General features: G+C 51.5%; 1 protein-coding gene across 2 annotated transcripts in view; it reads left to right on the top strand.

The window, feature by feature from the left end:
* Positions 1-12,908, top strand: part of CPNE2 (copine 2) — a 44,679-nt gene that overhangs the window by 27,942 nt on the left and 3,829 nt on the right. For both annotated transcript variants that reach the window (XM_027716248.2, XM_027716249.2), the window contains exons 7-14: positions 2,192-2,281; positions 2,479-2,577; positions 3,403-3,489; positions 3,816-3,875; positions 6,276-6,409; positions 7,107-7,161; positions 10,485-10,536; positions 11,820-11,953. In XM_027716248.2, coding sequence (XP_027572049.1) covers positions 2,192-2,281; positions 2,479-2,577; positions 3,403-3,489; positions 3,816-3,875; positions 6,276-6,409; positions 7,107-7,161; positions 10,485-10,536; positions 11,820-11,953 — 711 coding nt within the window. The remainder of the gene's footprint in view (positions 1-2,191; positions 2,282-2,478; positions 2,578-3,402; positions 3,490-3,815; positions 3,876-6,275; positions 6,410-7,106; positions 7,162-10,484; positions 10,537-11,819; positions 11,954-12,908) is intronic.

Genomic DNA, 12,908 nt, shown 5'->3' with positions numbered 1-12,908 from the left:
CCCATCCCTGTTGTTGTCCCTTCAAGACTTGGTTAAGGAGCCCCTTGTCCCTCTGCAGCAAACTGCTGCAACAAAACACAGGATGAGCTCAGGTGGAAGGAGAGACTGGTGTTTATTTACAGAGTCTCCTTGTATGTCGGGTTTTACCACTGCTGTGCAAAGTCCAGGAGTGTTTCCCTCACTTGCACACCCACCTGAGCACCAGGATGTGAGTAACACCCTGTGTCCTGTGGTACCGATATGGGCCTGCCTTACAATCCCAGCTCTGCTGTTTATTTTTTGGTGCTTTCCCACACACCTTTCCATGCATATTTAATTCATATCAGCCTTAATATTTCTCCCATGTTTCTGTGGGAGCAGGCTGCGACGTTGTTGGGTTGTTTCCTCCTGTTTTAATGTGGGAAGCTGGGCTTTGACTCAGTGAGACACATTTCTCAGATGGGGGGATTTGGAGTGACCTCCAGCCCTTCCTCCTGGGAGGTCTGGAAATTGGGAAGGTAACTGTGCACCAGGCATCACTGGGATCTCTATAAACATGTCAGGTTTGTGGGGAGCAGATGTATATACTGGTGTTTCCTCTGGCTTGCTGCCCAGCTCCTCCCTTGTCCTGTTTCACTGGATCAGGGTCTAGCCAAGTCTTCTTTCAAGTAATGGGTGTTTTAACAGCCTCCTCCTTACCAGCCCTGAATGCATCCCACTGCCCTCAGAGGAATCCCATACTAGGCAACCCATCCCTGGAAGTGTTCAAGGCCAGGCTGGACAAGACTTGGAGCAACCTGACCTAGTGGAAGGTGTCCCTGCCCCTGGCAGGGGGTTGAAACTGGATTATCTCCAGGGTCCCTCCCAACCCAAATCATTCTGTGATTCTATGACCATCTTCGTGTTCTGGGGCTGGATACAAAGAAATAACATTCCCCACCCTTGCAGCTTTTCCATGCAGGAATATAACCAGCTCTCAGTCTGATGCTGGCATTTCTCCTGCCAGAGGAGAGCTGTCTGGCAGGGCAGGATTAGTGTGCTCATTGTTATTTAAGCACAAGTGTGAATGCCCAGCTGGGTGCCGTGGGATAGATCCTTCCCCACCCTCCCTGGGGACCCGGCAACTGGCAGCCTGTGGGGAGCACCCTGGGATGAGTGGGCTCCCCTTGCTCTTCCAGGCTCCTGGAGGAGGTGTTTACTAATCCAACCAAACAGTGTCAGGGTATCCCCCGCTCTCGTGTAAGAGCTTGTCTGTCAAACAAGACGCCCGTTCCAGGTCCCACGCAGCTGTTTGCCCGTGGCAGCAGCCATGGAATCTCCTCCTCGCTGCTCCGTGCTGTTACTGCTCCAGCTGCAAAGATCCAAGGTTCCTCCACGCCAGATATCCCTTGTGTTTGCCCTGCACAGAGAAGGGTTAACCCGCTGCCTGTGTCCGACTCTCCTAAAATTCACGTGAATCTCTCTTTTTGAGTACAACACCTTTGTGGAAGAGGGTCTTTGCCTGCCCTGCCCTCACCTCTGATGTAGGCAGCCTGTGCCCGGAGCCTGCTAGCGTTTGCTGAGATTTCCGACAAGCGGTTGCATTCTCTCAGGAAATGTCAAAAAGCATCAATTAATATTTCTCTAGCTCAGGCAGCAGATGTTACACAGATGAGACAAGAGAGCTCGATGTGCCCAGGGCTGTTTTGGCTTTCCAGGGCTTGGTTGCAGCATCCTGCTGCTCCGTCTTCTTCGTGGTCAGATCCCAGATGGATGTAGGCTGTGCTGGGGTGCTGGGGAGAGGGGGTAAGCAATGAGTAGGGTGCAAGCAATGGGATGCAGAGGGCATAAATAGTAGCTGCTGGCCTTGAAGTTGTGGGGTGAGTGGCTGTGCCCATGCTCTGGGCATGGCTGTGCCCATGCTGCCCAGTGTGCAGCAGCTGTTCCCTCAGGCTGGTTTGTTTAATTGCCCCTGGGAGTGGATAAATCATCCAGTGCTATGAAAACAAGCCTGTTGTAACTCACACGTGCTGCAGCCTGAGAGGGAGGAGCTGCTGTGTCTCTCAGTTATGGAGGCAGGAGAGGGCTGAGACTGGGCTTTCTGCAGCTTTGCTGGCCTGCCCCACCGGGAACCTGGTCCCAGATTGCTCTCAGAGACCTGTCCCTGCTTTGTGCTGATCTCCACCTGTGGATGTGCCTGTTGTAACAGCATCCCTCTGCTCCCACCCCCCAGGTGATCAAGTACACACTGGACCCTATCTGGAAGCCGTTCACTGTGCCTTTGGTGTCACTGTGTGATGGAGATGTGGAGAAGCTGATAAAGGTAATGGGGGCCCTTCGGTTTGTTTTGTGGGGGTCAGCTCTGGGATCGATCATTGAACACCTGAACCCCCATGGATGGCTTGTTAAAAAAACAACAAACCAAAGAGAACCACCCCCAAAACCAACAAAACCCACCTTGTTTGGGGAGGTTGGGGACTTCAGCAGGTCTGAGGCTGGTTTGTGCTCCTTCCACCCCAGGTGATATGTTATGACTATGACAGTGATGGGGGACACGACTTCATCGGGGAGTTTCAGACCTCAGTGGCCAAGTTGTGTGAAGCCCAAGATGCCTCTCCAGTAAGTGCTGACATGATTCTGGGGAAGAATGAGGAAGGGGCTTCTTGGGGCTGGTGGTGAACTTTGGTACTTGCACTGAGATGCTCAACCTGTGCCAAGAAGAAGCCAAGCCCAAACTCCTTTCTCCTTCCACCCACACCATGAGTGACCCAGGCCATGACTGTAGCTAAAACATTTGAGCTAGAGAGAGTGCTAAGGCAGACTTGGCTGAAAATCAGGCTCTGTTGAGATGTCTGAAGCAGCACCCATGATTTGGGGGGTGCCCTGTGGTTTAGGGGGCCAGAAGGGGATGTGACGTGCTGCTGGGGCTGGATCTGCAACAGGGACAGTCTGATCCCCAGGAGTGCAGCTCCCATGCAGCTCCACACCAGCTTTGTGCCAAAGGTGTCCCCATCTTCCCCCTGAGGTGCTGGCCACAAGCCCTGGCAGATGCCATCTGATTGAAGGTATGTTGTAAAATCTCCTGGATAGCAGGGCTTTGCGCTGCTGTCTTCACTGGGATTTCAGTACAAGAGCAGATTTTGGCCAAGGTGTGGGGGGATGTGTAACACATCATGTGTGTTGTTGCATTGAGTTTTCTGTCTGGGAAAACTGAAGTACAAAGGCATGAAAGTGCCCTGTCTAGAACTGTTCAAGCTGATGGTGCCAGAGGCAGGCATTGAGCCTGTTTTTCCTCTGAATTTGCTACTTACAGCCTGGCAGTAAAATCTTCCTCTTCAGCACTGGAGGGTGGGTGCCTGCAGGACATGGCCACTGGTGGCAAATGCAGCCACGTGGCACAGCCCAACACTGCCCTCACACCAGGGTCTGTCTCGTGTGTTACAGCTCGAGCTAGAGTGCATTAACCCCAAAAAGCAAAAGAAGAAAAAGAATTACAAGAACTCTGGGATCATCATTGTCAAGTCCTGCAAAGTGAGTATGTTGCTGAGATGTTTCCTTCAGCCCCCAGCTGAGCTTGGGTCTTCCCAGGCTTCCCCCGTCCCTTCTGCCTCTGCCTCCTTTGTGTTTCCAAGCATAGGCACTGCATGGCCTGAATAAAATGCATGCAATTTGTGTAGCACCAAAATGCTGCTGTAGGAGACTAAAATGGTTCTCCCCATTGCTCTCCTCATGTCCAAAAGTCCCCGAAGGCCCAAACTCGCAGTGACTGCAGGCCTGGGCAGTTTCTGTGCATTTGTTTGTTCTGTTCTGCAGTGATGACAGTTGCTGAAACACTATTTTGTTGGTGTTTCTTTCAGATAACCAGAGATTTCTCCTTCCTGGACTACATCCTGGGAGGCTGCCAACTGATGTTTACTGTAAGGACTTTTGCTTCTCTTTTCCCTGTAGAAGTAACATGCAAGTAATGGTCAGAACTGGGGAGGGAGGTTCTGCATGAGATTTGGCACCGGCTTGGGGTGGCTTCTCAAGGCAATGATGAGCTACCACGTTTTGCTGTTAAAACATGTGGGTTTGGGGGTCATTACTGTGATGCTCAGGAGAGGAGGGAGCTTGTCTGCGCTTTGGTTGAAGGTCAGGCTCATACAAAGACCTTCTGACTCTTCACAAAATGTCACTGACTTCTCTCCCCATCTCAGGCTTTAACCACCCTCATTTTTTTTATGGGAATTCTCCTTTTGAATCCAGCTGAGAGGCTTTAAGCTGTTAAACAGATGCTTTTCAGCCTTTTTACTGGCATTTCTACCTTCTTTCAAGCTGGACCACAGCTTGTCAGGAGTAACTAATCAAGGACATGACAACCCCAAGCAAAACCACCACAATGCAGAAGTGGGGTTCTCAATTTCTGCGAACTTTCCTGGTGCAGTATCCAGAGAGCTGCAGGCACTCGCAGTTAGTTCAGTTTGTATTTTGTTGTTTTATCTGAAAACATGATGGGGGAAGAGTAGGAGGAGGAGGAAGAGTTGCCATAGGAACAGGAACGATTGGGAGAGCTTTTTGTGTGCCGTTCTGCCTCTGTGTGCTTTGGTCTTGGTGCTGGAGAGTGAATACAAGAGAAAATCAGTGAGTTTATTGGTAGCACGGAGCCTTCGCATGAATTAGGTTTGAATGCAGAAATCTTCCCCCCATCTAAAGATCTGCCACTTATTGGAGGGCTCCTCCTCCTCCCAAGGCATCTTTGGTCCAAAACCCTGGGCGTGTTTCCAACGGGTGCAACGCTGCAGAAACACCTGAGCTGGGAGGAGGACGCTGCCACACGCACCCCTGCAATTTGGAAAGGCCACTGGTGTCCTCCCAGTGGGGACAGAAGGGCTGAAGCCACAGGAAGAGGGGTGTTGTGCCGGGCCGCTTGCCTCGTGTCAGAGGCAGGGCAGCTGTGTCCCTCTCAGATCTGTTGCCCCAGTGCTGCTCTTGGTGGCACTGCTTGCACAAGCAGGGCATCCACCCGTGTGACTCCTCTGAGCCCCCATCCCGGGCCTCAGTTTCCCCCTTGCTGTCTGACCATGGTGGCTCGGCAGGAGCAGGGCATGGGTGTGTTAGAGTGTCACAGTGGTGACAGGCATGTTGGTGAGGCCATACGGTTGCTTGATGAAGAAATTGGGATTTCACAGAACCGTAGGATGGTTTGGGTTGGAAGGAATCTTCAAAAACCATCCATCCAACCCCACTGCCCTGGGCAGGGACACCTTCCATTAGACCAGGTTGCTCCAAGCCCCGTCCAACCTGACCTTGAACACTTCCAGGGATGGGGCATCAACGGCTTCTCTGGGACAACCTGTCCCAGTGTCTTCCTACCCTCACCATACATTTCTCCAAATCCAAACCCACCCTCTTCCAGTTTAAAAACATGTCCCCTTGTCCTGCCATGCCTGTTTTACCAGCCACACTGGCACAGGGCGGTGACACATCCTGGGCTGTGATGTCTTCTTGCCCCGGACAGGCCAAGGTCCCTTCTCAGCCAAACTGCCGCTCGTCCTCTCCCGTTACGGATATGGAGCAAAATCCCTCGTGAAATTCCTGAGCTCAATTTAGGCAGTGGGGTTATTTTGGGTTTTGCCTCTTTGCTAAGCAAACAAGGCGGGCGCAGTCACGCCGCCCGCTCGCCTCTTCCCAGCTCTTCCTTCCCAGTCACATCGAATCGGGTGGCTCAGCATCTCGCCTCTTCTGACCAGATTTAACTGGGCCTGAGATAGGCATTTCTACAAATGCCTTTAAATAGAAAGCCTAATTGAGGAGGAAGAAAAATGAGTGCCTTGCTGACAGAGTCCCCTGAGAGCTCAGCATATATTGGTCCCCGGGGAAGCCTGACGACGAGCAGATCTTTCTGCTGCAGGGAAAGGATCTGCTCAGGGTTGTGATTCCTTGGTCAAAGACCTTGAGATCCAAATACCCGGATGGCCCTGGCTGCCTTGGTGTCCATGGGGCTGCTCAGCCCCAGAGTATCTGGGAGATGGGCAGCGAGAGCCCTGAGCTGGACGTGGTGGTGGCTGGTTCCAGGAGCAGGGACTGCTTCAGGACACTTTATGTGATGCTTCCCGATGAAAAATGGAGATGAAAGAGTGAATAACTGCCTGCTGTATTTAATCAGCTTTTCGTAGGGAAGGTGAAGAGATGGGTTTTGTTAAACTTTTTCAAAAGTTTGAGGTTTAGGTTTTGACAGAACAGTGTGTGGGCCTCAAAGGCAATGGAGGCTCAGTGGCCAGGTCTGTGGTGGTGCCTACTAACAGAGGACGGTTCTGTGCTTCTCTCTTGTCCCCCAGGTTGGGATTGACTTCACAGCTTCCAATGGGAACCCACAAGAACCCTCCTCTTTGCACTACATCAACCCCTTGGGGACAAACGAGTACTTGTCAGCTATCTGGGCTGTCGGCCAGATCATCCAGGACTATGACTCGTAAGCACCAAGCCCTTCTGCCTCCAGAAGGAGGCATTTTGGAGATGTTTCCCTGGCTCCTCAAGGGCCTGCTGGGGTGCATCTGCCTTGATCTCTTTGTGTCTGCAAAGCCAGGGCTAAATAATGCTTTAAAGGTATTATTTGCCTTACACATTGGGATGCAAGAGAGGGTCGGGACAGGCTTTCTCCTCTCCCCAGTGCCTCTGTGGAGACACAGGAGCATTAGCAGAGATGGAGCATCCTCTGCTGGGAGCAGCTGGCAGATGCCCTCAGCTCGCTGGTGTTTCCCATCAGAGCTGTGGCCCCAGGCTGCCTCGTTCCTCAGACACCCTGAGGGGTGGAGAAAATATCAGAAAAATATAATCTCAGACATCAGTAGAGTAAACAAAACAGAAATCTGTTGCTCTTGCTGTGATGGCTTTTTGTGTCCAAAATGGATAGTTTATTTTTAAAAATCCTCCAGGGTTACAAAACTGCAGAAGACTTAGGTGTTTGGGCAAGAGAATGTTCCTGATCCCTGTGGGAAACAGAGCAAAGCTGGACTCTTTTATCTCTAAAGACCAAAAGCCAAAGGGGAATATCTTTTCTCTCTGTTCAGCTCCCATGATTTTTAAAGGCACTGTATGTTTTGGGAGAAGCTGTACAAGTCTGCTTCATGTGTGTCAATACAGCCATATGTTTTCCTCCTTCTCTCTAGAGACAAGATGTTTCCTGCTCTGGGATTCGGTGCCCAACTCCCTCCGGACTGGAAGGTAAAGTGTTGTGGCCACCTGTGTGTTTGGGATGGGATTGTCTTTATATTGCCTGGGCAGGAGCTGCTGGGATTTGGTCGGGGAAACGCTGTTGGGCAGAGGGGGAATGGGTGGATGTGGGATCTCAGCCAGAGAGGGGTGAGATGTGGTGGTGTGGGTGGGCAACAAGGCAAGGATGGGGCACGAGCAGCCGGTTCCTCCCTTCTATGTTGGCATGAATGCAGCAGCTCCCTGGCATTAATGGGCAGAGCCAGGCGTTGATTCATTTTCCTGGCAGGAGGCAGGAACAGTTCTGCGGAAGGGAAAAGGCCCCTGGATGAATGTGTCAGACGGCAGCAGAGTCTGGAAGGGGGCTGGGAGCTGGGGAGCCTCAATGGGATGTTGCACAGGCAGAACCTGCAAGGACTGGAGCAGAGAAGCTTTCCCAAAAATCCACCCCGATCTGTGATTGGGATTAGATGCTGGAGAGATTGGTTAAAGGCACCCTGGTCCTGCAGGGGCTGAGCTGAGCATTCTGCTCATCCAGAGGGCAGGGTACAGAGCTGCTCCCGCAGCCTGGCTGCCGGATGGGGAACAACATCTCACAGCTGAGACAATGTGCCAGGACACCACCACCATCCTTAATGTGCATTTTCTTTCTGCTCACTGGTTTTGAGGCATTCCCAGCTTCAGGCTGGGGTTGAACCTCAGTGAGCCCTTTGTGTTCCCTGGGAGGGGAGCTGTGCCCTGGGCTGAGCGCAGCGGGGCACGTAAGTCACGAGCAGCTGGGAATCGGGCTGGGAAGCTCATCTCTGCCAACCCTTGTGGCTGGGGATGTCCTGCCCACTCCAGCTTTGTGCTTTTCTCTGCTCTCCCGGCAGCCAAAATTCATGTGACTCAAGTGGGAGCTCTCGCTGTTTGCCAACCACAGGAGATCCCTCCATGTGCACTTTGGAGCTGATTCATTCCCTCCTTGGCCAGCAAATGTCTCTGGTCTGTCACTTCACCACTTTTGGTGGGAAAATCTAGGTAGGCAGCTTCCAAGGTCCAAGAGCCAGCTGTCACCAGGGATTTATTATTTGAGGGGAAGAATAGGAATGGAAAATGCAGTGAGGATGGAAAGGGTACAGCAGCTCGGGCTGCTGGGGAGTGGATGAATTGTCATGGCAAACATCCTGTTCTGCTGTCCGTGTGTGCAGGTCAGTGACTATGGGAAGGGCATTGCTGGGCTGGAAAGGGCCCTTCCAGCAAGGCTGGAGGCCGGTACTGGGTTCAGGATGCTGGCTGGGGGCCTCCTGCAGCTTCCCATGGGCCTGCGGATACTCTGTAAATGTTACTGGAAAAAACACCTTGTTTTCCCCTGGAATGATGTCTAAACCCAAACAAACCCCAGTGGGGAGCAGCTTCTCCCTCCCCAAATGTTTGGCCTCTGCCTAAAGGTCACCCACCCTAACACCAAGAGTGACCCATCAGCTGTGTCACGTCAGCAGTGGGGCCATCCCCGGTGCATCACCCCACACCACCCCAGCCTGGGCCTTCACCCCTCCCCAGCTCGCCCAGCCCGCAGGCTCTGGGCATCACCAGCTCTGCTCACTCATTGAAGACTTTTTGGCCATCAAGGCTCTTTGGGTAATTTCAAAGCCAAAGCAGCAGTTGTCCATGAAAACCCGTGCCCTGTGTGAGGGCAGGGGCAGATAGCAGGGACCCCCAGGCCCGAGTGAAGACTGTCGGGAGACACGAGTGGTGCAAAGGGTGCTTTGTGCTCCCGTTGCCATGGCTCCCCCAACGCTTCTCAGGCGCCCGTCGGAGCGAGATGTTTTGCACACAAAAGTCTCGTTGGAAATGTCAAAGAACATCTTGCCATGTAACAGCTCTGTAGAGAGCCTCGAGTGGTTTCCCAGTAGGGAACAGGAGAGGGAAGCAGATGGGTTATGGTTTCTGAGGGATGAGCAAAGGCAAGGCAGCAGTGGAGAGGGGGATGCTTCATGTGGGAGCCCCACCAGTCACCTGAGTTTGGGAGAGGGAGTCAGTCAAAGGAAGCTGGGGGCTCCACTGATGTGCAACCCCCAATATTTTCCATCCTTTTGCCTTTATATATACATAGAGAGAGAGAGAGAGAGAAACTGAGTCACAGCAAGGGTGTGATTCCTTGGGGAGATGGCAGAGAACCCTCTGTGGGGTTGGTCTCACCCTTTAGAGTGGCTTGAAAGAGTTTCTCCCTGTGCGTGTGATACCTGTAGATGCTCCATGTACATTTAACTGGACTCTGCAGAAACTGTTTTCAAAGTAAAAGCTGAATAGGGAATAAGATCCTTTTTTTAATTTTTTTTTTTGTTATTTTGAAGCGCTCTTGTTGAATTTTTTTTAGTGGATATAAATATATATATGTAAAACCCATATTTACATATATATGTAAAATCCATAAAAACTCCAGAGGAGGTTTTTCAACACTTGTGCACGTAGGGGGTCTGCTCTGTAGACAGTGAGGAATACAGCTTCAAACCATTTTGTTGTTGCTTAAAAGAAAGAGAAACCCCTATTTTGCGGTGCAAAACGTGGAAATATTTCTGCTTGCCTTGTCTATAAATACTCGTGTGGCAGAATTTTGAACGTTTTGTAAAAAAAAAAAAAAAAACCAAACCAAAAACGGAAGCGAGCCCGTTACAACTGCAAATCAATTGAATTTGAGTGTATTGCCCAAAACTGAGGCTTTTGTGAGAAAAGGTGTATGCAAAGCACAGTCATGCATGTCAGGCTGCCTCCAGCCTGGTGCCTGTGGGTGTTGCTGGTTCGTGCTCAACAGGAACGGAGAGACCTGAGCAGTTCGCCGGTCCGGCAGCACATCAGCTTCGCAGCAACGGGGGGAGGACTTCTGGTTGACTTTACTTTTGTTTGGTTGCAATTTCCCGCCCCACAGCCTCCTGCAAAAAATAGCTTCTGCTGCTTTCGACACAATGCCCAGTGTAATTGGAAAGTCTGAATCAGACGCGCGCTGCGTTTGCAGCCTCGGGAGGACTTTTGCTTCAGACGGAGCTCCAGAGGACAGTCGTCGTGCCAGTGTTGTGAACACGCGTGTCCCGGAGCAATTCCCATGCTGGAAAGCTCAGCAAACCTCCACCCTTCCGAGAGGGAGACAATATCCTTGTTTTGTAACTCTGGCACGAACAAGGCGGGAGCTTTTTTGTCCCAGAGCCCTTGAGCTGGTGGCCTGAAAGCTCAAATCATCACCTTCGGTGCTCAAAGCATCAGACCTACACTAGCTCTGCAGCATCAGCTAAACTGATAGTGAACAGCCTGCACTGCATTGGCCATCCAAGTTAATTTGGTTCTGTTCTTCTCCACAGGTATCCCATGAGTTTGCCATTAACTTCAATCCCAGGAACCCGTTCTGTTCAGGTAAGCATCTGCCAGGTCTATAGGACTCCTTAGATGCCTTCCGTGCCTTCTGTCCTTCCTCTGCATTTCTTCATTAGCATCTTCATCCCTGAAAGTGTTCAAGGCTGGGTTGGATGGGGCCCTGGGCAACCTGATCTAGTGGGTGGCATCACTACCCATGGCAGGGTGGTTGGAACTAGATGATCTCTAAGGTCCCTTCCAACCCAAACCATTCCATGATTCTGTAATTTTGGGGATGAACAGTGAAGCAGATGACAAACTAATGGCACGCTCAGAGGAAAGCAGAGAAAATTTGGGGGTGTGTAGGAAGGCCCAGGGTAAAATGCAACTGGATTCAGACGGTGTAAAATCCGCCTTCACTCTGATGTCTGGTGTGTCCTACCAACCGTCTGCTCCTCCAGCAAGGCTGCAAGAAACACAGGGCCTGTTTGGCAGATGGGGAATTCAGACTTAACACTTCATTTAAGCAGCTGAGAGCTGCTCACTGTGGTGGCTGAAGGACTGCTCAGATCCTGAGTGATAAGGGCTACCGTGGACTCCAAAAGTCGTCTTACCCCAGCAAGATGGGCCTCCAAACCTTGCTGGCTGGTTCATGAAAGCTGTCTGTGAACATCTGCTTTTCTGCTGGCTCTGCTTTGTTCAGTCCCTCTCCAGCAGCTACAAAGCATTCACTGGATCTGATGTATTGCAGGCACTATGGGGTGCAGAAGCCACCATCCTGCAGCTCTTATTAGTGACAGGTCCTTCCCAAAGGACTGATGATTACCTGATTAATTGTGGAATTGGTCATTTTTGGATCACACACCCATGCATCCTTTCAGGAGACCAACCATCTGCCCTGTTCTGCTGTGGCAGAAGTTTGGGAGCTCAGAGGGCTGTTTTGCTTCTCTCCAGTGTTTTAGGGATTTTTTTTATGTCCAGTTTTTGGGATTTTTTTTATCTGTCTGTGTTTTTGGTTATGTTCAGAGACCAGGATTTGCTTTTCTTTTTGCTCCTCCTCTTTGGCCGATTCTGAGATTTTTTTAAGAATCAAAGGAATGCCTTCATTGACTGTGGGCACTACAAACTCTTCCCTACCCCAGAAGGTCTGAGAACTCACTACAAAATGACTAAAGTGGAGCTGGATGAGTTGGTGGCAGGGAGCTGGGGGGGGGGGGGGAGATGGAGGGAAATGGATCTAAGTTCAGCTCCATGACAGCATGAGATAATGATTCCTAATTGGACTTGCTGTGGTCCTGAGCTGTGATGCATTGTAATGCCTGGCTTCTCTGCTTTCCCTGAAGGTGTGGAGGGCATTGTCCAAGCGTACTCAGCCTGCCTGCCCCACATCCGCTTCTATGGACCCACCAACTTCTCCCCCATCATCAACCACGTGGCTCGCTTCGCAGCTCAAGCCACCCAACAGGAAACTGCATCCGTAAGTCCATAAGATTCCACGGTGGGTTGGGAATCCTGACGGCTTTGGGCAGGGGAATGCAAAGCCTGAGCTGGATTTCGTGTCTTCCCCTTCGCTGTGGGTCCAGCATTGCCAGTGGTGACCGGGGTGTCCTCTTAGGGGTGTGAAGAGCATCTGAAGTCTGCAAGATAGAGCTCCCTTGGGTCCCCGTGGCAGCAGGCTGCCCATGGAGGATGGCAGATCTGGCCCCTGGGTTTTGCTGGCCAAAACTGCTCAGCTTGGCCATCAGCACGTGCATGGTAGGAGATGTTGGGGTAAAAGCTTCCCTGATCCCTGCCTGGAGCAAAGCAGGATCACATCCAAAACCTCTTCCCCAGGGGGACCTTTTCCAGCCTTGCTGTCAGTGCTGTTGCTCTTCCCAGGTCCAGGCACAAGGAAATACTGAATTTGGTTTAATTCTGCACAAATCCAGGTCTCTCCTCGTTTTTTCGTTTTCCCTCTGGCTGGCAGTGGGGGAGGGAGAGCCCACGGGCTCTGCACTGAGCAGAGGCGCTAATCATATGCAAATTGCACCCCTCCGCTGGCACTAATAGTTTAATCAAGGGAGATTTTAAATAATGGGCACTAATAGTGCCGTCAGAGGCAAGGCTGGCTTAGCTCAGGCTTTTTTTTTTGGCAGCACAAAGCGTTATTGATGAGGGATCTCGCTGCCTCGGGGTCTTCTCTTCCATCCCATCTTTGACTGGTGGCATCAAAGCCACCCCTGGTGCCGACGCCTCTGGTGGCTGCCTGGGCCTGCCCTCCTCTTCCTCCCGCTCTCGCTTGCTCCCAACATTTCAAACAAAACCAGAAAACCTTGTAGTTTTTCCATGGCAACAAAGATCACAAACACCAGAGTCCCCGGCTCTTCAGGGATGGGAGACTTAAATGTGTTGGGGCTGGGGGAGGAACAGAGGGATTACACGATTTGACTCTT

This window comes from Pipra filicauda, unplaced genomic scaffold (genome assembly GCF_003945595.2).
Source record: "Pipra filicauda isolate LSUMZ 115617 unplaced genomic scaffold, ASM394559v2 scaffold205_size1947385_pilon, whole genome shotgun sequence".
NCBI classification, from domain to species: domain Eukaryota; kingdom Metazoa; phylum Chordata; class Aves; order Passeriformes; family Pipridae; genus Pipra; species Pipra filicauda.
The sequence above is the reverse complement of the archived record's forward strand: the minus strand, read 5'-3'. Positions and strand labels throughout refer to the sequence as shown.